We start from the raw sequence: 24608 nt of genomic DNA on the forward strand, positions 1-24608 counted from the left end.
ACCCGCTACAGGGCAGAAAGTGTTGTTTTTGCATTTTGAAGAGAAGGTGTTATTTAATTATTTTTGTAAATATACTAAATATTTTTCAAATGGAGAAAAAACCTTCAGGTTTTACTTAAAAAGATCTGTTGCACAGTAAAACGTTCAATAAGTCGCCTGATATTTATTTTTAATACAATTCATTATATTCTTAAACTTTAAAAACGTTTACCTGTAAAATCAAGTTTTTTTATATATGACGTTGTTGACGTAGTGAGCGAAATGTCAAATATGATTGACGTACAACGCCATTTGTAAAAATTTTAACATCTTCTGAAAGGGTGATAAATTTTGCGCCACCCTGTAATAAAGTTAAATTATATACAATTTACAGTTAAGAACATTGATACTGCTTCCTTTGAAATTTGAAAGCTCATGAAAGCACACACATTTTTCTATAAAAATCAACTCCATTTCGTTTAAGCAAGTATCCATCTAGCCATCTAATTTAAGATAAAATATTTTTTTCAAAATGGAGTAAAATGATTTTTTGCTGTCGAGAAATATAGTCCAGTTAAAACTTCTAACATCAATGCATTATTATTTATCGTTTAGCAATTAAGGTCATACTTTTCTTAAAAGTGTCACATAGATCGTTTTGGTTTATAAAATAAATAAATAAAGAAAGAATCTGAGATACCAACAAAAAAATGCACTAAAAATAATAAAAAATACTATAAAAATCAACTATCTTTTATATCAGCAAAGACAAAATAACAACGAATTTTGTGACACCGTGTATGTATGTATGTATATATATATATATATATATATATATATATATATATATATATATATATATATATATATATATATATATATATATATATATATATATATATATATATATATATATATATATATATATATATATATATATATATATATATATATATATATATATATATATATATATATATATATATATATAAATAGTAAAGCGAGATGTTAATTTATTTCTTTTAAACATTTCATACAAAAAAAGAATATTAATAGATATTCACGAGTAAAAGCCTGAATTACGTTATATAAATTTAAAACATAATTTAAAATTTAAGTATTTTTTATATTGAATATCTTGGAGGTAATTACATTTGGAAATTAATAAAAAAAGCTTGTAAATGAACACAAGGTCACTTTGAACACAAAAACATAGAAATTTTTGTGAATCAGCTAATTTATTTGAAAAAAAATTGAGCGTTTTTACAATAAATGAAAAAAATCTAAAAATTAATCTCCAATATGACCTCCAAGGTGATGTTAAAAACCATAGGTAAAGACTAAAATAGGTGAAAGATTTAAGAACTTAGATAGATCACTCCTTGTTTGAAGAAAGTTCCCCAAAACTCCGCCGCGGCGCTAGGTGCGATTCAAGATGGCCGCCGTAGATAGGATAGCTGTCAGATTACTCCGGTTTTAACCTGTGCCACTGAACGATGGTCTGTCGCGGTTTTGTGATCATATCCTGCCAATGCTTGGTTTCGGACGCTCCCGAACCATTTTTACCTGAAAAGATGAAGAAAACAATTTACTCACAACGAAGGTTTGACAGTCCCAAGAATTAACGATTAATATGGGAGTAGAACGCTTCAATATATCATTTCAAACATTTTTAATTTGTTACCGATGGACGTAAGAGGAAAAATAAAATATGGAACTAAGGCAAAATAAAGGAATGGGTAAATGATCAAGAGTTAATTCTATAAAAAAATGTAAAATAGTTTTTATTCCACTTTTTTTCTTTCTTTTTTTTGTGTGTATATTAGGTTAAAATGTTTGATGCTTGCATAAAATGCATTTTGATGTTTCAGTTTGTTACATTCAGTTATGTTACATATACATATCGTAGTCATACAGGAGAAGTGACTAAGTGCATTTTTTATAAAAACGTGATCATCGACTATTTGATATCTTACTAGCTTCATATTGCCCTGAAAAAATCCCAAAGGATTTTCAACTTGGAAGTACTTATAATTTATTGACTTGTTAAAAATGACTAACTGCATTGATGGTTTATTTTCTTGCCAAGCAAAAGTGACTTAAATGGTCCTCCTGAACATTTTACGTTTTATTAGTTGGTCACTTTCTCCTGTACGATTACGATATTTGAAAAGTTTTCCATGTGCAAATAAAATCAACACATTCTCAATGTCGTTTTTATATTATTTTTTGACATCTCATAAAAGATGGAGAATAATATGGAGGTCTGGGCAGTTATGGGGCTGACGACCGTCATAGGCTGGTTTAAGTGATCACTTTACACACGTGTAACATTCACCAATTCTACCCATTATTGACAAACACACTACTCAAATTCTTGGAAGTTCTATATACATGAACCAATTTAGAAACCATGTTGTTGAATCACTAGAACTTCACTAGAGACATCTATTGATGAGACGTAAATGCCCAGACTTCCATATTCTTCTTCATCTTTGATTAGATGTCAAAAAATAATATGAAAATAACTTCTGTAATTGGAGATAATCCAGATTTTGTGAACAAGTATTTGGACACACTCAAAATGTCGTTTTATCATTTTCCGTGTTATCCGACCTTGCCGCGGCCGGTTCAGGTCGGATAGTTGAGATTCTACTGTAAATTGTCTCACCTGCGAGAAGGATCCTGCCAATGAGTTCGTTCCTCCCGATGTTGTCGAAGTCCATGACCATCACGTCCAGGGAGCACTCCCGGATCTTCTCCCAGGGCACGTTGAAGGAGAAGGTCTCGTTGAAGATGGGGTTCAGAGTGCACTTGAAGATGGGCGTCTTGCGCTTCTCTATCCTCTTGTCCCCGAACTGCAGCCACACCTTGACGTAGGGATCTGTAATGGACCAAAATCAATCAATAATTGAACACAGGATAATAGTTTGGCAGTGTAAAGCGAAAGGGATATATCGTAGTCATACAGGAGAAAGTGACCAAGTGCATTTTTTTTACAAAAACGTGATCATTGACTATTTGATATCTTACCAGCTTAATATTTCATTCATTCAAACCCTTATCCGCACCCTATGGTGCATAAGGCACTGCATCGTATAAATGTAGTATTATCTTGATCATTAACATATGAAGGAAAGGTGATCAGCTCTACGCTTCAGGTACCAGTCCAGGGTTATATTGAATAAATATTACAGTGAAAAAATCACTAGTATTTATTTGACACCCCCTAGGAATCGAACCCCGGACCTCCAGTATAGTAGCCGAGCGTGCTGACCATTACACTACGGAGCTTAATATTGCCCTGAAAAAATACTGTAAAAATCCTTTAACATTTTTACTTTGAAGAACTCGGTAATGTAATGGCAAAGGGGTACATCTGTCAATTTTTTCATTTTCTAAGTTTGTTCCACAAAATATCTAAAATAGTGTATTCCATAATCTGGCAACAAGATGTAGCTGTAATTGCAATACTCATTTAGTTTTATTAAGATATGTACATATAAAAATACATCGAACAAATGAGTTATTCAATTTCACAAGTTTGTTTTTTTGCTGTAAAATTTGGTCTGAGACAGATATCGTCGTCATACAGGAGAAAGTCTCTTTGATGATCAGTTGTCGTATCGCTCACTTCTTTCAACAACGTCATATATCAAAAAACTTGATTTTTTAGGAGATCGTTTTTAAAGGTGGAAGATATAATAAAATGTATTAAAAATAAATATCAAACCACTTATTAACCTTTTTACCATGTAACAGATCTTATTAGGTAAAACCTGAAGGTTTTTTCTATATTTGAAAAATATTAAGTATTTAAAAAAAAATAATTAAACAATACCTTTTCTTCGAAATGCAAAAACAACACTTTCTGCCCTGTAGCGGGTAAATATTAAGTTAAAAATATGCCACTTTTGCTGGGATATAGTACATTTTTTGGGCATTCCAAAAACATTCACAACTGAAAATTGACGAAGTTTGATGTATGACGTTGTTGAAAGGAGCGAGCGGTATGTCTAGGACCATGTAGCTTCTAAACATTGCTGCAAAATTTGACGCAAGTTGGAGTACCTCTGGGAAAATGCGTACCACTATTTTGAAAACACTGGAATAAACCTAATGTTTGAAATTTAAATACTCCAGAGAGAATTAAAAACAGCTTATTTATATGCTAAGTACCTACATTGAAACGGATATTTCTCGTTTCAGTAAATGTCCCATTTAAATGACATTTCCCGACGTGGAACTATGTACTGAAAGCTATTAAAGTTCCACATTCTTTATTCAAAATAGAGTGCACTTCCATTAGGGGTGGTAATGGAACTAACCAGGAAATAAACATTTACTGGCAAAAAGTTATCGCGAGTTGTGGCAAATATAGATTTATTAACATTGATATTTAAAATTTGTACTTATTTTTTTTTCAAAAATGTTAAATCTGTAATTTTAAATTTGTAATTTAAAATAATGTGGGTTTTTCTGAGCCAAAGGCATTTTTAAGTTATTTACTAAGTAATTTGTCTATAATTAAAATGTAACTTTGTTTTGAAATCACTATAAATATTTTATTATAACTTAATTATAATGAATACCGGTTCGAAGCTAACCGCTTCTTTATCAAGACTGATTCTATTTAAGACTAGAAATTTCGCACTAGCTAAATTATGATTGATTCGGCATTAACGTTATGGAATGATTTTTTTAAAATTAAAAACTTGTATAATACCACATCATAAAATGTATTTCTTAACACACGACTAGCTTCAATAACTACAGATGTTTTCAACTACTTTACTATTCACCTGTTGATGGAAACATCAGTAGTTTTCGAAACTAGTCGTGTGTAATGAAATAAAACTCACTCTGAAGTGTTTTCTATTTTTGAAATAATAGTTTAATAATTATAAAGTATCCACGTTACACTTAAATTATCTCATTGTATTTACTATTTTTTCATATTTGTATGCATGAACGTTGTGGGTCACATTTGGGAACAACTCTTTTGTCGGGTGTAGCGTATAATTTTTAATTAGTGTAATGTAATGAAAGGGTGGAATAATATTTTTAATTTAGTTTATTGTGAGTTATAGTATGCGACATAGTGTAAGGGGTATGATCCATATAAAAACGTGTAAGAAGGAAGTGGTGCTATATATATATATATATATATATATATATATATATATATATATATATATATATATATATATATATATATATATATATATATATATATATATATATATATATATATATATATATATATATATATATATATATATATATATATATATATATATATATATATATATATATATATATATATATATATATATATATATATATATATATATATATATATATATATATATATATATATATATATATATATATATATATATATATATATATATATATATATATATATATATATATATATATATATATATATATATATATATATATATCGCTCACTCATTTCAAGAACGTCGTAAATCAAAAATCGTCATTTTTCAGCTATGCATGTTTTCGGAATGCCCAAAAAAGTAATATATCCCAGCAAAATAGGCATATTTTTAACTTAATATTTACCCGCTACAGGGCAAAAAGTGTTGTTTTTGCATTTTGAAGAAAAGGTATTGTTTAATTATTTTTTTAAATAAACTGAATATTTTTCAAATGGAGAAAAAACCTTCAGGTTTTACCTAAAAAGATCTGTTGCACAGTGAAAAGTTCAATAAGTGCCTTGATATATATTTTTTAATACATTGTGTTATATTTTTAAACTTTAAAAACGTTCTCCTGAAAAATCAAGTTTTTTGATATATGACGTTCTTGAAAGGAGTGAGCGATATATCAAAATCAAAAATGCATCAGAAAAATACTATATACATTTACAATTTTACACGACGTTTATACATTCTTGCAAATGTAAGTAACCTGTTTTTTTCTCTCTTAAACTGAATTACATTTTTAAAATACGCAATAACGTTTATTCAAAAATGTCTTTTTATTTCAGTAGCTTGATATATTTTCACCAATATCGAAAAAAATACTAAAAACTTTTGTATTTTAGAAAAATAATCTTGATTTTGAAAAAAGTACTTTTACATTTTTGGAAATAATCTTTTGAAACAGCAATTTAAGCATACGTTTAGAAAAAATTCTCACCACAAATAAGAGCACGACTGCTCAAAGAATTTAAATTATAAAAAAAAATATTTGACAGAAATTGACTGAAATCATTTTCTGTAAAAATAATGTTTTAAAATGTATCAAATATGTTTTTTTAAAACATACTATTTTATGGCTTTGAGTTTTCAACCACCCTATACAAGCCGCATATGTCCTTTGATTTTTGATAACTCCAATAAATATCAAATTCGACGTGCCAAGCCCATTTCGATACAGGGTGAATAATAAAACACGAGCATCAAATGTTTAAATTTTTTTTAAATAAAAATGTTGAAATCAGCATGTTCAACAATTCTTTTTTGAAATACCCATTTAAAAAAAAATGCTGATACTTAATACCAAAATATGAATCACGATATTTTCTCACGACTCTAAGGAGCGAACATATCTGGCAAGAGTCTGGCAAGAGAGAAAAAGGTTGCCTTTGAAATGAAAAAGATAGCTACTTAAATGAAAAAGGTTGCTTTTGAAATAAAAAAAGGATATACTTGAATTGTCCGCTTCCGTAGTGTTATGGTCAGCACGCTGGGCATCATGCTGCAACAGCAGCGTACTGAAGGTTCCGGGTTCGTTTCCCAGGAGAGGGGTGTTAAATAAATATAACTGTTTTTTTTCACTCTAATATTTTTTCAATATTACCCTTGACTGGTACCAGAAGCGAAGGGCTGATTACCTTTCCTTCATGTGTTAACGATAATAATAACACTGCGTTTATACGAAACAATGCCTTATACACCATCGGGTAAGGATAAGAGTTTAAAAAAAAAGTAATATTGGAAAGACAACTAGTTTGAAGATGAAGCTGACCAGAGACAAGCTGTCTAGATAAAGAAGATGAAGAGGCATCCTACCTGATTTCCCGTTGATGTCCTTGGCCTTGAGGTTCCTCGCCTTGAGCAGCGTGAGGGTGAGGATGCTGTTGCTGGGATGGTAGCACAAGGATGTGAGCAGCTCGCCGCATTTGTCCTTCGCTGGCGGTTTCAGTGCCTTCCAGAAGGAGGGCTTTTCACTTAGATCCACCTGAAAATTTAAACGAACAAATTTTTACTTGATTCTCTTAAATGTATTGCGTCTAGTCTGCTGTCTGTTTAGGGACCTACCTGAGTTACCACAATGTGAAGAATATTTTTATATATGCATACACACCCAATGGATTGTAAACTTGGAAGTAGTATGTGTTGACTTGTTAGAAATGACTAACTGTATTCATGTTTATTTTCTTGCCAAACAAAAGTGGCTTAAATAGCCCTCCTGAACATTTTACGTATTGGTAGTTGGTCACTTTCTCCTTTACGACTACGATATATATATATATATATATATATATATATATATATATATATATATATATATATATATATATATATATATATATATATATATATATATATATATATATATATATATATATATATATATATATATATATATATATATATATATATATATATATATATATATATATATATATATATATATATATATATATATATATATATGTTTATATTTTGACATCTCATAAAATATGAAGAAGTGTATAGAAGTCTGGGCATTTACGGGGCTGACGACCGTCATAAGCTGGTTTAAGTGATTATTTTACACACGTGCAACATTCACAAATTCTACCTTTTATTCACATCCACACTACTCAAATTCTTGGAAGTTCTATATATATATATATATATATATATATATATATATGAACCAATTTTGAAACATTGTTCTTAAATCACTAGAACTTTACTATAGACATCTATTGGTGAGATGAAAATAAGCTTTTTATTGAGCAGAAACTATGTGTATATTATATTAGTATGTGTGAACAAGTATTTGGACACACTCAAAATGTTGTAAGTATTTTTTTAGATGGGAGTTGCATTTATTTTAATATTTATCTTGCTTATTATGTATAAGGTTTATAGATTATTGTTTTTCTATAAAAAAATGTTTTATTGTTACCTGTGCTGGGAACACGCGGGATAATCTAGTGTGGACCAGTTGGGAACATTTCGGCAATTGCTTTTATTAAAATTTAACTTGGTACACGTTAATACCTTGCTGCTTGGCAAGTCTGATGTTAGTTTAAGGACCTACCTAAGTCACCACAATGTGAAAAAGACTTTTTTTAGATGAAAGTTGTATTAATTATAATATAATATTTAGCTTGCTTATTATGTACAAGATTTATAAATTATTTAGTGATTTTTAAATTCTAACTGAAAACATGATTTATTCTAATCTGTATTGGGAACAGGAGGGATAATCGTGTGGGCCAATCAGGCACTTGTCAGCATTTGCTCATTGCTGTGAGGAAATTGCGTAAAACTCCTCAGGAGAAGCGGACTGCTGACTGTCCTCAACAGGCCTTCCATTCCAGTTAGAATAAAAAAAATCACCAAATGATCTATAAATCTTGCTTATTATGTACAAAATTTATAGATCCCTTTGTGATTTTTAAATTCGAACTGAAAACATGCTTTATTTCAAGCTGTATTGGGAACAAGAGGGATAATCTAGTGTGGGCCAGTCAGGAACTTGTCAGGATTTGCTCATTGCTGGGAGGAAACCACGTTGCACTCCTCAGGAAAAGCCGGACTGCTGACTGTCGTCAACATGCCTTCCATCCTACTAGAAGAGGGTTCAGCATGATAAATACCATTTTGTATAGAAGTTGGAGAAACATGGAGTTGGCAAAAGAAGGATGAACGTAGACTAAATGTAGCCAAGACCTCCCATAGGCCTATGAGTGAGCACACTTTCAAAACCAATAATTTTGTTAATCCCGTCACAATGACTGTATATTGTAAATAAAGCATTCATTATTTTATCATTCCATTTGTGAAATTTCATACAAAATAAAATGTTTCAAGCTATATGTGGTATGCGTATATTTATTCAATTCCCTAATACTGAAATGCTCCGAGTTTGAAAGGTTTACGAAAAATAAAAACGGGTATAATGTGACAGTTATATCATGAACTCCCCCCGCCTTTTTAAGCCAGGGTAATAAATCTTCCAGCTTTAGAATTGCACAGCCTTAATATTGTTACCAAAATGTCCAGCCCTGGAAAGTGTTCAGGGTGTATGAGTTATTTTCATCTGGGTATATGTATTTGTATAGTGTTTCGCAAACTGTGTGCCGCGGGACACTGGTGTACCTTGGTGATTAGTGGGGGGGGGGGCGCTAAAAAATAAACAAGCAAGAAGAATTCATGGAGCTAAAAGCTGATATTTTGTCCGTCTCCGTAGTGTAATGGTCAGCACGCTCGGCTGCCGTTCTGGAGGTTCCGGGTTCGATTTCGAGGGGGAGTTAAATAAATATAAGTGATTTTTTCACACTAATATTTATTCAATTTGAACCTGGACTGGTACCTAAAGCGGAGGGTTTCTTACCTTTTCTTCGTGTGTTATCAATCAAAATTACACTGCGTTTATATAATGCAGTGCCCTATGTACCATTGGAGTGCGGATAAGGGGTTTAATTTTTTTTTTTAAACTGCATGTTTTAATTTTTTTTAAAGGAAAAACCCGCAAAGCCTCTATTAGAGGCTTGTCTGCAGGTAGCATAGTAAGGATAGGGAAGGTAAATGTGAAATATACATCACAAACACCCAGACCAATTGCAGATAAATCTTTCTTGAATTTATTTTGCAATTAGCGGGAATCGAACCCGCGACGCCAGTTTCGCAGTCGAGCGTCTAATCAACCACGCCACGGCACCTGTCATTGTAAAAATGAATATCCACTGCTTTCAAAGCGTGCTATTAAAATTATTTTACCATTTTGGGATTTTCGACTCTAACAGCTATTAAAAAAACAGAACGCCTGTGGACGATCAACGAAGAGATGAGAGCAGCCTTATCAACAATTGTTCCAAAATTTTATCGACTGGGCTCTGTTAAGCAGGCTTAGATTTTGTATAATGTATCGCTCACTCCTTTCAAGAACGTCATAAATCAAAAATCGTTAATTTTCAGTTATGCATGTTTTCGGAATGCCCAGAAAATGTACGTTATCCCAATTAATGCGGCATATTTTTAACTTAATATTTACCCGCCACTGGGCAGAAAGTTTCGTTTTTGCATTTTGAAGAAAAGGTATTGTTTAATTATTTTTTTAAGTATACTAAATATTTTTCAAATGAAAAAAAAAACCTCCAGGTTACTTAAAAAGGTCTATTGCACAGTAAAAAGTTTAATAAGTGGCTTGATATTTATTTTTAATAAAATACATTGTATTATATTTTCAAACTTTGAAAACGTTCTCCTGAATAATCAAGTTTTTTGATTTATGACGTTCTTGAAAGGAGTGAGCGATATGTTTTCACATGATATTAATTTTAATAATTAATCAATATTAAATAAACTTTATTTTTATAAAGTTTATAGAATAAAACAACATTGTTTTAACCACTTTTTATTGGTACACTTTATCCAACCGGTTTCGACAAGAACCTTGTTATCACCAGGGTTTATGTACTTAATTCTAAAACACTGCAATAATTATAGTGAATTACCCTTCCTTTACCAAAAACTTCCACATGAATATATGATATAAAAAATATGATTTATAAACCCTGATGATGACAAGGTTCTTGTCGAAACCGGTTGGATTACCAATAAAAAGTGGTTAAAATAATGTTGTTTTATTTTATAAAGTTTATGTAATGTGCCACAAAGTATCTGCGAAAAACATCCAAGAAATTTGTTTTTATCTTTGGTGTAACTCTAAAATTTCTTGATTTGGCAGGTGTACCTTGAACAGAAAATGTTTGGGGAGCACTGTATTAGTATACTACCTCTGAGCGAAAAGGGTGGTATCAAAATGAAAATGTAAATGGTGAAATTAAATAAATATTGATTATTTAAATGTCTTTCTTTCGAATGAAAAAAATATTACAAAGCCAACATTTTTTTACAAAAAATGGTTGAAGATTTGTTGTTAGGTGTTGGGGTAAGAGTTAGCGAGTTCGATTCCCATGGTGATAAATATAAATATATACAAAATTTTGAGTGTGTCCAAATACTTGTTCAAATTGTAATCTAGGATTTGGACCTTACAAACAAATGAAAGAGTTAGTGCTCAGTAAGAAAGTTCTTGTGAAAATTCTAGTGATTCAAGTACAATGTTATGAAATTGGATCATATATCGCTCATTCCTTTCAACAACGTCAGATATCAAAAACTTGATTTTTCAGGATTTCGTTTTAAAGTTTAAAAATATAATAAAATGTTTTATAAACAAAAATCAAGCCACTTATTAATCCAAATATAATAATAATATCACAGATCTTTTAAGGTAAAACCTGTACGTTTTTTCTCAATTTGAAAAATGTTAAGTATGTTTAAAAAAATTATTAAACAATACTTTTTCTTCAAAATGCAAAAACAACACATTCTGCCTTGTAGCGGGTAAATATTAAGTTAAAAATATGACACATTTGCTGGGATATAGTACATTTTCTAGGCATTCCGAAAACATGTACCTACGACTGAAAATTGACGATTTTTGATATATGACGTTGTTGAAAGGAGTGAGCGATATACATAATTTCCAAAAATTTAAGTATCGTAATTGTCAATCATGGGCAGAATTGTTGAATGTTAAACGTGTGTAAAGTGATTACTTAATTTAGCCTATGACGGTCGTAAGCCCTGTAAACGGGCAGGCATCCATGTTTTTCTTCATCTATATTGAGATGACAAAAAATAATGTTTACTAGAAACTGCTGAAATGAAAATTTTTAGATGATCAGCTGGAGTTCACGCATTCATGGAAGCCTGGCTGTAACAGGCATCAATAGTAAGGTAGAGGAAAGGTATGGGTACATAGGATGCAGAAAACCTGGACATATTGTAAACCAAGTGATAGCTGTAGATCTTCTTCGAAAGACATCTACAGGAAGACCAAAAAATTCATGGATGCTACAGAAAGATAACATGATTCGAAGGCATGGCCTAGGTGACATTGTATATGATAGAACGACCTACAACCTGAGGACAAAGAGACCTGACCCAACAGTCTACAAAGACGATAAGTTGTGATGAAGCCAGGAAGAAGATATATATATGTGTCGCCTGCTTTCAAAATCCGCCAGATCGAAAAAATGTTAAATTCTCTGAGTAACATTTATGTTTAAAATATTTGTCTATCTCTTCATAAAATATTATGAAATAGAGAATTTTCCCATTTATTTAGATTTTTTTCAGTATTTAAAAAAAAACACGAAACACAAACCGATAATGACGTCATCTTAATTTTGGACTTATCCTCGCTCTCTGATTGGCCGAAATGGGTCAGAAGGCAAGTTTCATGAATATAGGGGAATTCGAAATAAAACGCTGTGTTTAAGTATTTTTTACCAGGGTTTTCATTCAAATATTTTAAACTTAAAATCCACAATTGGGATTCCGATAGAGTGTTTATTTTAAAATCTTAAAAAATTGGATCTGGTGGATTTTGAAAGTAGGCGACACATATATGTATATTGAGATGCTTCATGTCATGATGAGATACTTACAATATATGGATTATCCACCCTGCTTTGCACCGATCGTAAGCCTACCAGCTCTTCTACATAGCTTCTAATAACGCTACATTTTTTTACTCTTTTAAATAAGGTACCGATAAAAGTTCCCCTCTGCATTCGCTAAGTGCGTACATATTTCACCCGCCCCTGTATTACTGAAACATCCCTTACATTTCCCTAATCTATTTTATATTTACCATTATTTGCAAGGCTTTGTTTCAATTTTCAGGGAGAGCTTTCTGAAATCTCGCTGGTTTCAGATTTAAACAGATCTTGGCAAATGTCTGAAACTGACTTTCATGAGAATTTTTTCCATTTGAAAAATGTGAGAACGGATATGTTTAAACGATTGATGACCTTGTTAAATAAGCTGTTAAATAATGTATGATTCAATAGAAAGTGATTAAAAATATATTGGATCATTAATGCGTTTTTTAAAAGTTTTGTACTAACGTTTCTTGGTGGTTGTAATATAAACAACAAAACAACAGCCATATTTTGATATATCAACTTAGATGAAGAAGAATGTGGATATTTAGAGAGCTTACGACCCGTCATTGGCTTTTTGGCAAAGTTTTCACTTTTTACGCTTGTAACATTTATCATTATAGGTGTGCTTGACAACCACACTATTATTATTAAATCATATCCACTCCCTAGGCGAAGCATATGTTTAAACAAACGTCCACAAACTGTCTCCTGGCTTTTCTGTCAGCTGCTAGCTCGCTTGCATCCTCCCAAGTCAGATCCGCGTCCCGAAGTTCTGACGGGAACTGCCGACGAATTGTCAGCAGTGGTCGCCCTGAGCGGAGCGAACGTGTTGCCTTGTAAAAGAGGCAAGCTTGATGGCGGCTCTCGGGAGGCATGCGGAGTACATGGCCAAGCCAACTGAATCGCCTTTTCTTGACGACAGTTGTGACCAAGATTTGCTGCGTCCTACGCCTTATCTCTTCATTCCTCACAAAGTCGAACCACCGCACGACTAAAATTCTCCGCTGACACCTATTCTCAAAGCTTAATGTCCAGTGTGGGATTTTTTTCAACTCATATTTATCATCATATGATTCACGTCGCTTCATGTGATTATGTGAGAGCACCTATGGTTGATTTGAGTAAGCTTTTTATGTAGCAGAGACCTTATTTAGATGTATGCAAGATCCTTCCCGAATTATTTTGCATACTAGGAGACGTCTGAAAACATGATTTTAAAATTTCATGAAGCTTATAATTTAAGCAATTTTTGTATCTTCTACATATATCGTTGATCTCATGACGGTGTATGTGTGAGTTCACAATAACCATATATGGTTAAATTTGGAGAGCTTTCAGCTAAAGAGATCACTATGATATGTCATAAACCCTGTTAATACCCAGACTTCCATATTCTTCTTCACCTATGTTGAGATCTCATATCGTTGATCTCATGACGGTGTATGTGTGAGTTCACAATAACCATATATGGTTAAATTTGGAGAGCTTTTGGCTAAAGATATAACTATGATATGTCATAAGCCCTGTTAATACCCAGACTTCCATATTCTTCTTCACCTATGATGAGATGTCAACAAAAATGTAAAAATAACCCCCAAGTGGAGACAATCCAGATTTGTGAACAAATCTGTGGACATACTCAAAATGTTGTAAATTATGCTTTAGTAATTTCAAATATTCAGTCGGGTAGTTGGGTAGGTAGCTTGGGCTTGCCAGATAGTCTTTGTGTAAGGATGTTACAAACATCGAGCACCCTTAACCCTTTCAGGACAACTGGTTACAGCTGCTAACCACAAATTTAAAATAAATTGTCTAAGTGCCTACAGGTTTAAAGTTAAAACCATAGTGCAATATGTGTTGCCCATGTAACAGAAATAGTGCTTGTATAGATTTCATGTTGGTATCATTGTCTTGGAGCTTATTTCAGACTGTAAGTTGTGGCGATGTGCAAATGTCGGGATATTTATAGGTTATCTGTATCTTAGTTTATCAATTTTGTGAGGTCATTGAATGAAATAAACAAAATGACAGGTGAGTTATAGTCATAATAATACTAAAAATAAGTAGTGTTATATATTATCTCATATTATTTTTTGACATCTCATCAAAGATGAAGAAGAATATGGAAGTCTGGGCATTTACGGGGCTTACGACCGTCATAGGCTGGTTTAAGTGATCACTTTACACACGTGTAACATTCACCAATTCTACCCATTATTGACAACCACACTACTCAAATTCTTGGAAGTTCAATATATATGAACCAATTTAGAAACCTTGTTCATGAATCACTAAAACTTCACTAGAGATATCTATTGGTGAGATGTAAAGAAGCTTTTTATTAAGCAGAAACTCTTATATTAGTATGTGAGATCCGAATCCCGGATTATAATCACGCACATGAGAAACGCCAGAAAATACCATTTTCATTTTTATTATTAAGCTTATAATTTGACCAGATAATTTATTTACAACATTTTGAGTGTGTCCAAATACTTGTTCATAAAATCTGGATCTATCTCATATTATTCATATTATTATAATTATCTCATATTTTCAAGAATAAATGCTATTATTTATACTTTATAAAACATGGTTTTTGTTGCTAACCACCAGGCACACAGTGTGTATTCTTTATTTTGTTGAGGGATAAATATTGTATCAATCTGTGTGCACAATTTTCAGTAAATTTTCTCTTGCTGTATACACTAATTGTGTTATAGTGTTTTATATTACCTCATATTTTCGAGAAAAGATACTTTTATTTATACTTAAAACATGGTTTTTGTTGCTAACGACCAGGGCACACAGTGTGTATTTTTAATTTTGTTGATAGGATAAATATTGTATCAATCTGAGTGCACAATTTTCAGTAAATTTTCAGTTGCTGTATCCACTAATTATATAAAAATAATATAAGACCCTTATCCGCACCCCAATGGTGCATAGAGCACTGCTTCATATAAACGCAGTGTTATCTTGATCGTTTACACATGAAGGAAAGGTGATCAGCCCTCCGCTCCAGGTACCAGTCCAGGGTAATATTGAATAAATATTACAGTGAAAAAATCACTTATATTTATTTGACCCCCCCTGGGAATCGAACCCGGGACCTCCAGAACGGTAGCCGAGTATGCTGACCATTACACTACGGAGGCGGACAATATATATCCACTATAGTATCCACTAATTAGTAAATAATTTCTAGAAATAAAAATGTGTTAAGTAAAATAATTTTTATTCTGTCCTCAAAGGGTTAAGCAATAAGGGTTGGTTTATAGGGGACCGTGTAATAAATAGAAAAGTTTGTTGATCTCAACAGGGCCGCGGGCCTTGGCTTGGTCAGGGGTGTCGCGGACGGAACGTAGGAGGTGGAAAGAGTGTTATTAATCATCCTGTCTCGAGACGAGAATAATTTTACTTAGTAATTCTGATTTGAATATAAAATAAGATGCAATTAACTCGAGGCGGGGAGGTTCGTGGCGAAATTAATCGAGCTTGGAATGAAAGAAAGATATATATATATATATATATATATATATATATATATATATATATATATATATATATATATATATATATATATATACATATATATAAATATATATATATATATATATATATATATATATATATATATATATATATATATATATATATATATATATATATATATATATATATATATATATATATATATATATATATATATATATGTACATATATATATATATATATATATATATATATATATATATATATATATATAATATATATATATATATATATATATAAATAATATATATGGCAAATAAAAACCTATCAGCGGAAGCTAAACTGGCAGTGCACAACGAAGTCCTGGTTCCAACTCTAATGTATGGAAGTGAAACATGGAGTTGGCAAAAGAAGGATGAAAGTAGACTGAATGTAATAGTGAAATAAGGAAGGAATGCAAAGCTGAGATTAGCATTATCGATAAAATTAAGAAAGGTGTGTTGAGATGGTTTGGACATGTAGAACGAATGAGTGAGGAAAGAACGGTAAACCAAATTTATGAGGCAAATGTTAGCGGGAAAAAAAGCAGAGGAAGACCGAGAAAAACATGGCATGGTCAGGTATGCCAAATACTTGACCACTTTCAGGTTAGGAGTCGTAACAATCGGCGGGTATGTATGAGGAGATGCATGAACGTGGAAAAGGCTAAGAATGTTTGCAAGGACAGAGTGGTGTGGCGCTCTATTCTCTCTGCCTACCCCTGCGGCGTGATGGTTAGTTAGTTAGTTATAAATAATATGAAGAATGGAGCTTTTCCTGGTAAAAGAGGAAACAAAGGTCTGAGGACACACAATACGCGAATATCTTTGCACCCTATATGAGGACATGGGCTGTTCAACGTGTGAGGAGTTGAAGAAAATTGTACACATTATACCGGAGTGACGAAGGATGTGTCATTTGTTACTGCAGACCAATCCGTAGGATTAAAAAGACACAAGATGTATGAAGAGATGCGCGAAGATAGTAGAGGAATAGAATATTTACAAAGACAGTGTGCTGTGACGTTCTCTGAATGCCCTTATGGGAAATCGCGTAGTTGTTTATCTGGGCGTTAGATTTGTGAGCACCCTGATATTTCACGATCATATAGAGGCAGTCAGTGATAATGCATTGAAAATGCTAGGATTTGTTCTGCGTACTGCCAGGGTTTTCGAAAATACCCGCGTGCTGAGAACTCTTTATAACTCCTTGGTGCGAAGTAGACTCGAGAGTGGCTCGATGATCTGGGGGCCACACGAGCTTAAGTACTCTCTAATGGCAGAGAAAGTCCAAATGAAGTTTTTGAGGTATCTCTACATGAGAGAGTACGGCTATTATCCTTGGCTCTACCCGACCCAGTTTCTCCAGGGTATGCTTGGCTACAATAGTTTAGAGACTAGAAGGAATGTGTATTTGATTACGCATTTTTATCGATTGTTGCGCGGTATGATCGATAATCCTGAAATTATCCAGAGCATTGGTCTGTATGTTCCCGATAGTTACCTAAGACAGCGTCGGCATAGATTGTTTCACATTCCTATACACAGGACTAACCTGCCGATGGTTATGCCTGTAGGAAGAGCTACCGCTATGTTGAACAATATCACATTGGATATTGATCTGTTCCATGTGTCCGAAAGAGTTTTCCGAAGCGGGATTCTTCTACACCTTTAAGTCTTATTGCTTAATTTTAATATATACGCCTTGAACATTGTTTGTTATGTATATTTTTTTTATTGAATAAATTGAATTGAATTGAATTGAATTAAATTTATTTAAACTTCGTGTACAGAAAAAAAAATAAGTACATTGGCGGGTTTATTGCTAAAAAGCTATATCTTCCAACCAATCAAAAACAGACTAGTGATATTGGTCAAAACGTTTGATCCCATATATAGCTGTTTGCAATCAGAGGGTACATAAAAATTGATTTGAACATTAAAAAAACATAAATTACAAGTTGATGATAACGAGGAAGGCAAAAGAAAAAAGGGAGTTAAGGGAAGGAGGTAGAAGAAAAAACTAAGAGAGAAGGTTAGATGGCAGTTAGGAATCTAATGATAGATAGTAATATCTCAGTAATTGTTAGTTTGAAAGAAGATTGTGTACATCGTACGACATTGATCAAATGGTCCCTTTACGTCGCTGCTACGACCTACCCTTGGTGCGTTGAAATAAGCCAAGTTTCGCGGCCGAGGGATGATATACAAGGAAATTTGCTTAAATTACCATGGAAAGGGGTAGTGGGTTGTCGGGCAGAATACATTTTGTATAATCATCCCTTATCAAACTGACTTTCATTTCTCCGGGTCGTTTCATGAAAATTATGAAGGTACATAATTTTCTACCCCTCACATACATACGGGTACACAATTCCGTCTTATAACCATGCGCTTACACCAAGGCAGTTCTTGCAGACTTGATATTTGTAACCACAATAAAAATAAATACTAAAAATGACCCTTAGAGATAAAATAAGGAATTCGAATTGAATAGATGCTGGACCAGGGATAACACCTACTCTAGGCAACTAGTGCCTCCATCCGCCTCCGTAGTGTAATGGTCAGCACGCTCGGCTACCGTTCTGGAGGTCCCGAGTTCGATTCCCAGGGGGGGCAAATAAATATAAGTGATTTTTTCACTGTAATATTTATTCAATATTACCCTGGACTGGTACTTGAAGCGGAGGGTTGATCACCTTTCCTTCATGTGTAAAACGATCAAGATAACACTGCATTTATATAAAGCAGTGCCCTATGCACCATTGGGGTACGGATAAGGGTTTAATTATTATTACTAGGCAACTAGAAACTGCTGAAATGCAAATACAGTGAAACTTCTATCTATCGTTCCTCAAATCGTTTTCCCGGAAGTGTCGTTTATTTCTACTACCCCGAATTCATTTCATACATAAATAGATCGCATTGATCGTTTCTCCATCACCATTTTACCGCATTCATCGTTAGAATTACGCTGGATTTTTTATATATTTTGGCTGTTTTTTTTACATTCTCCTGAATGTTGTTACATTCAATGACAATATTCCTACGTGTGGGATAGAAACAATCGAAAGCCTATGTGACGCAAGGTTGAAGGATACAGCAGGAGAGGTCGATATTGATGAAGAAGAGCTGCTGCCTGTACCTTTATTTTCAGAAGCATGCACACTCTTTGAAAGATTGAAAACTTTCTTCTACGCACATTCAATGACAAAATTTTTTTTTGCAAAGATGAAAATGTACTGTTGACTATCGGTAATAAAACAGTTAAAAGAAAACAAACGTTGATCACAGATTATTTAAAATAAACAAAAAACTTTAATATTTTTTGGTTCTGTTCGACTTTGGATTTTTTAAAAAAATAAATACATTTATTTACTTACAACATTTTGAGTGTGTCCAAATACTTGTTCACAAAATCTGGATTATCTCCAATTACAGGAGTTATTATTATTTTTTTTAATTTTTTTTTTTTTATTTATTTTTTTATTATTTTTTTATATAAGAGTTTCTGCTTAATAAAAAGCTTCTTTACATCTCACCAATAGATGTCTCTAGTGAAGTTCTAGTGATTCATGAACAATGTTTCTAAATTGGTTCATATATATAGAACTTCCAAGAATTTGAGTAGTGTGGTTGTCAATAATGAGCAGAATTGGTGAATGTTACACGTGTGTAAAGTGATCACTTAAACCAGCCTATGACGGTCGTAAGCCCCGTAAATGCCCAGACTTCCATATTCTTCTTCATCTTTGATGAGATGTCAAAAAATAACATTTATTTATATCTGAACGTGGTATTCCTCATAGAATTTGAACCTACCAATGGTTATTCAGATTGAGAGGACGGTATCTTCACTCGATAGCATCTCCTTGTGTATAAACTTCTTAATCCCGCTTTCATTGTTTTCCCACTTTCCCCAATTTCAATAGGTCCCTTTAAAAACGATAGATAGAGGTTTTACTGCACTTAGGTGGTCAGCTGAAGTGTCTTTTAGAGACTAAATGAAGAGTCCACGCATTTGCGAAAGCTTGGCTGTAACAGGCATCAATAGTTAGGTAGAGGAAAGGCAATTGGGGGTGGTATGGGCACATAAAGCGAAGAGAACCTGATCAAATTGTGAACCAGGCAAACGCCATTGATCTTCCTCGAAAGACATCTAGAGGAAGACCAGATGTCTAAACTCTGACTTAAGAGTCCGCGACACTAACCACGGGACCACAACCCAAAACATTTACATCTTTTTACAGTAAGCAACACATTTTTAAACCCTTATACATTATTATTTTTTGACATCTCATCAAAGATGAAGAAGAATATGGAAGTCTGGGCATTTACGGGGCTTACGACCGTCATTAAATACATTAAACATTAAACAATTTTGTGACTCGGTTTTTTTCAACAATGGCAGTCTCATTATATCATTATTTCTAGTAATATGTAATATAATTTTTGTTTGACACTATTTTATCCTCAAAATATTTGGGTAATTTATTGATTAAAAATTTATATATAAAGATTAAATAATAAAAATAAAACCCTTACCGCACCCCAATGGTGCATAGGGCACTGCTTCATATAAACGCAGTGTTATCTCGATCGATTGCACATGAAGGAAAGGTGATCAGCCCTCCACTTCAGGTACCAGTCCAGTGTAATATTGAATAAATGAGTGAAAAAATCACTTGTATTTATTAAACCCCACTGGGAATCGAACCCGGGACCTCCAGAACGGTAGGCGAGCATGCTGACCATTACACTACGGAGGCGGACAAATATATATATGTATAAAGATTAGCATATTTAATTTTATATGTCTCTTTGTATGACGAAAAATATAAATTTTCTTTATCTATGTTGATATAATATATATTTTTTATAAAAATACATTTTAAAAGTGGAGAACAAAGGTTTGAACATACTCAAAATATTACACAACACAATTCTTAAATTACGAGTAGCCTAAATTTAAGTAACATCAACGTATTTTTTAAACGTACACATTTGGGTACGTTAAATCTGGTGACCGGATGCGGAAAAATCCACCATCACTGTCCGAGTCAAAACCGGAATTTATCGCGGTCCGTTTCCGGATCCGAAGGAAATAAAAAGCGTTTTTAAAGCCGTCGCTAAATTCCTGAAATTATGAAACTAGCGGAGAAAAGGTTGTAGCCGTAAAAAAGTGGCTTTCATAGTTAATAACGTATATTATTTTATGTTTGGGATTATTGGGTGGGTGGATTTGAAAATATTACATACAGCCAAGACACAGTCTGCCAAAATTTTTCACTGCGTGAACCACTTGTCATTTATTTTTATTATTATTTGAAACATTTATTTGTTAACTTTATACATACATATAAAAACATATAATTTATTAATTAATGAAATTTCAAATGTGAAAATTCATAAACATAATTCATACATATTTTTTTTGCAGAGACCCACCAAGCGACCTTATGTGTTTTGTCGGTGGAGTTCTTTTTACATACGTTTTAAAAAAAATATTTTAAATTTTTCATTTTCATTCATTGATTCTGCAGTCACATTGCGGTAAAATTTATCCATCATATAAGTCAAATACCGTCAAATACGGTGTTTGAAAGTGATGCGGAATGCATCGAAACACGTGTCACAATAGATTTAAAAAAATAGTGGTATTTACTAAGTAAAGCCTTAATTAAAAATATTTTTTAACACTTTTTATACGAGGTATTTGTGGTATTATAAAACGATTTACACTTAAAGAAGGTTTGATAGTCTCAAGAATCAACAATAAATATGGGAGTCCAACACTGCAATATATCGTTCCGAACATTTTTAATTTGTTGCCGACAGATATTAGAGGTCAAAATAAAATATGGAACAAAGAAAAAATAAAGGAATGTTTTAAATGATCAAAAGTTAATTTTATGAAAATTTTAAAATGTATATATTCTTAATTTTTTTCTCTTTTTTGTGTTTATATTAGGTTGAAATCGTTAAAAATAATAAAATATGTATTAAAAAATAACTCCACCGACAAGACACACCAGGCTTGGTGGGTCTCTGCAAAAAAAAAGTTCTAAGTATGTATAAATTGTGATTTAAATAAATGTATACAAATTGAAAAAATAAATACATAATTTAATAAGTATTTATTACTTACTTGACAGAGAGGAAGAAATACTTCGCCGATAGAGTCATCCCTCGAAAAGCGATCGTAATCAAACACGTGCAGATGGAGAACCTGCAATTAAAAACCAATATGTGAACCATTGTATCTTACCAGCTCACAACCATCGCACTAAATTTTCTGTTGCTAGAAAGTACACCAGTAGTTAGAAATAATGAGATGTGGAGTGAGATGATCTTTACGAAAAAAAACTAGAAATGCATTTGTTTGCCAAACCATTTCCGCTATCTTCTTTTTCCCACTTCCTTAGGTCAGTATTTTACGAAAATAGCGCTTTATAAATTGTACTGTTTGATGTTATTTAAAAAAAAACTTCGAGTGTTTACACAGTCAAATTTGCTTGATATAAAATGTTAGGGCTATCGAATAGCCTACCTTAAAAAAGGTGTGTTCAGACGATTTGGACATGTGGAACCAATGAGTGAGAAAAGAACGGTAACAGAAGCTCTCTTACATATGAACCAATTTAAAAACCTTGTTCTTGAATCACTAGAACTTCACTAGAGACATCTATTGGTGAGACGAAAATAAGCTTTTTATTGATGAAGAATAACTCCTATAATTGGAGATAATCCAGATTTGTGAACAAGCATTTGAACACACTCCAAATGTTGCATTTTTTTTTACTGAGTTGCAAAATTTATTGAAATTGTGAAACAAAATTGTATTGCTCTTAGTAATCCTCCAAGGATGTGACTTCGGTTGCGAGCGAGTGCGTCACAATTATAGAAAAGTAGTACCTTTACAAGAGGGTCTATCGACAAAATAGTTTGGGGACCTCTGCTCTGTATGAATGGTGTCATTTTTCCGATTATATTTGTGTTTCCTTATCTCGCAAAAACATTTGAAATAAAAGCAATATTTGTCTGTCGAGATAAGAGGGTTTTATTGGAATTCAATTAATATCACGTCAGGGCTTATGTCAGCAAGTGGTGAATTATGAGAGATATATCAAAACAGGAATGTAACGAATTTCACGTACAATTCCGGTAAGCTTCTGTCGTTTTTATTGCAAGACTATCTGTGTCTCAGTGAGGAAAATAAAGAAGAAAAAAAAAACATATAAAAACCACGCTTTTATGAGACTCAGTCTCGTTGTATGGAAAAAAATAGAAAGCGCACATTCCTTATATTATTTAATTATTATTATTTTTTTAATTTGGGTTAACAACAGTATCATATCGCTCACTCCTTTCAAGAACGTCATAAATCAAAAATCGTTGATTTTCATGACGCCCGTGCGCGGCGGTATTTCGCCATTTTTGTAATTATTATTTTTTTATCATGTATTTAGTTAAGAAACGATTTATTTTTCTAAACAAAAACGTTCAATGGGATTCATTGTGCCTTACCATATCCGCTCCCTATGTGGAGCATATGAGTACACAAAATGTCTCCTAGCTTTTCTGTAGGCTGTCAGCTCCTTTGAATCCTCCCAAGTCACATCATTCATCATCCTAACATAAGTTCTTAGTTCAAAATAGTTAAAAAAATAATTTCATTTATTTATTTTAACTGATTTTTTAAAAAGATTATTGATAAACTAACCCTGCTCTGTAGCTTTTGTATGGGGAAACCTTCGAAGTAAAACGTTTCGTTCCACCTCGGGTTGAGGGTCCGTCTTTTAATCTTAGTTTCCAGGCGGTGCTTCTTGTCAGGCAGGAGCGTCACCCTGACGTATGGGTCTGAAGTCCCGCTCAAATCCTTCGCTGGGAGTTCTTTCCCCTGTAAAAAAAACACCAACAAATCAGTTCATGATAAAGTTGTAAAAATCAGCTTTAAGATATTAATTAAAAGGTGGTTTAGATATGTTAATCGAATTAGTGAAGAAATAATTTTTTCTTCTTCTGTGCATGTCATTTTCAGGTCCCCCCTAGTCGACTATCACTTGAGAGTAATTGTCTTTGTCTCGGGCAGCCCTAGACAGTCCTGATCCAATCTGGTATATCCCGGAGCCAGGAGATCTGCCTTCTGCCCACACCTCGTGGACCCTCCACTAGGTGCAATAGCTCGTACTTGTCTCCTCTCAGCACATGCCCCAGATAGGACACCTTCCGGACCTTGATATCAGTCAGCAACTGTCTCCCTGCTCTTGCTCTTTGGAGAACATTTGCTTTGCTGACCATATTGGTCCATGGAATGCAAAGCATGCTACGATGTTGTGTATTGCTACCGCGTTTACCTGGCAATCTTGTGGTCCCATGTT

General features: G+C 32.8%; 1 protein-coding gene across 1 annotated transcript in view; it reads right to left on the minus strand.

Annotated features, from left to right (window-relative positions):
* Window positions 1–1397: 1397 nt before the first annotated feature.
* The window catches only part of Syt7 (Synaptotagmin 7), a 28974-nt gene continuing 5763 nt past the window's right edge, over window positions 1398–24608 (minus strand). The window contains exons 2-6 of the mRNA XM_088276452.1: window positions 23951–24127; window positions 22376–22456; window positions 7026–7194; window positions 2651–2863; window positions 1398–1545 (exon numbers count right to left, since the gene is read on the minus strand). Of these exons, the coding sequence (XP_088132578.1) occupies window positions 1445–1545; window positions 2651–2863; window positions 7026–7194; window positions 22376–22456; window positions 23951–24127 (741 nt within the window). The 3' untranslated portion in view covers window positions 1398–1444. The remainder of the gene's footprint in view (window positions 1546–2650; window positions 2864–7025; window positions 7195–22375; window positions 22457–23950; window positions 24128–24608) is intronic.

Source organism: Brachycentrus maculatus, unplaced genomic scaffold (assembly GCF_059751285.1).
Source record: "Brachycentrus maculatus isolate JH-2025_06_01 unplaced genomic scaffold, ASM5975128v1 h1tg001423l, whole genome shotgun sequence".
Classification (NCBI taxonomy): domain Eukaryota; kingdom Metazoa; phylum Arthropoda; class Insecta; order Trichoptera; family Brachycentridae; genus Brachycentrus; species Brachycentrus maculatus.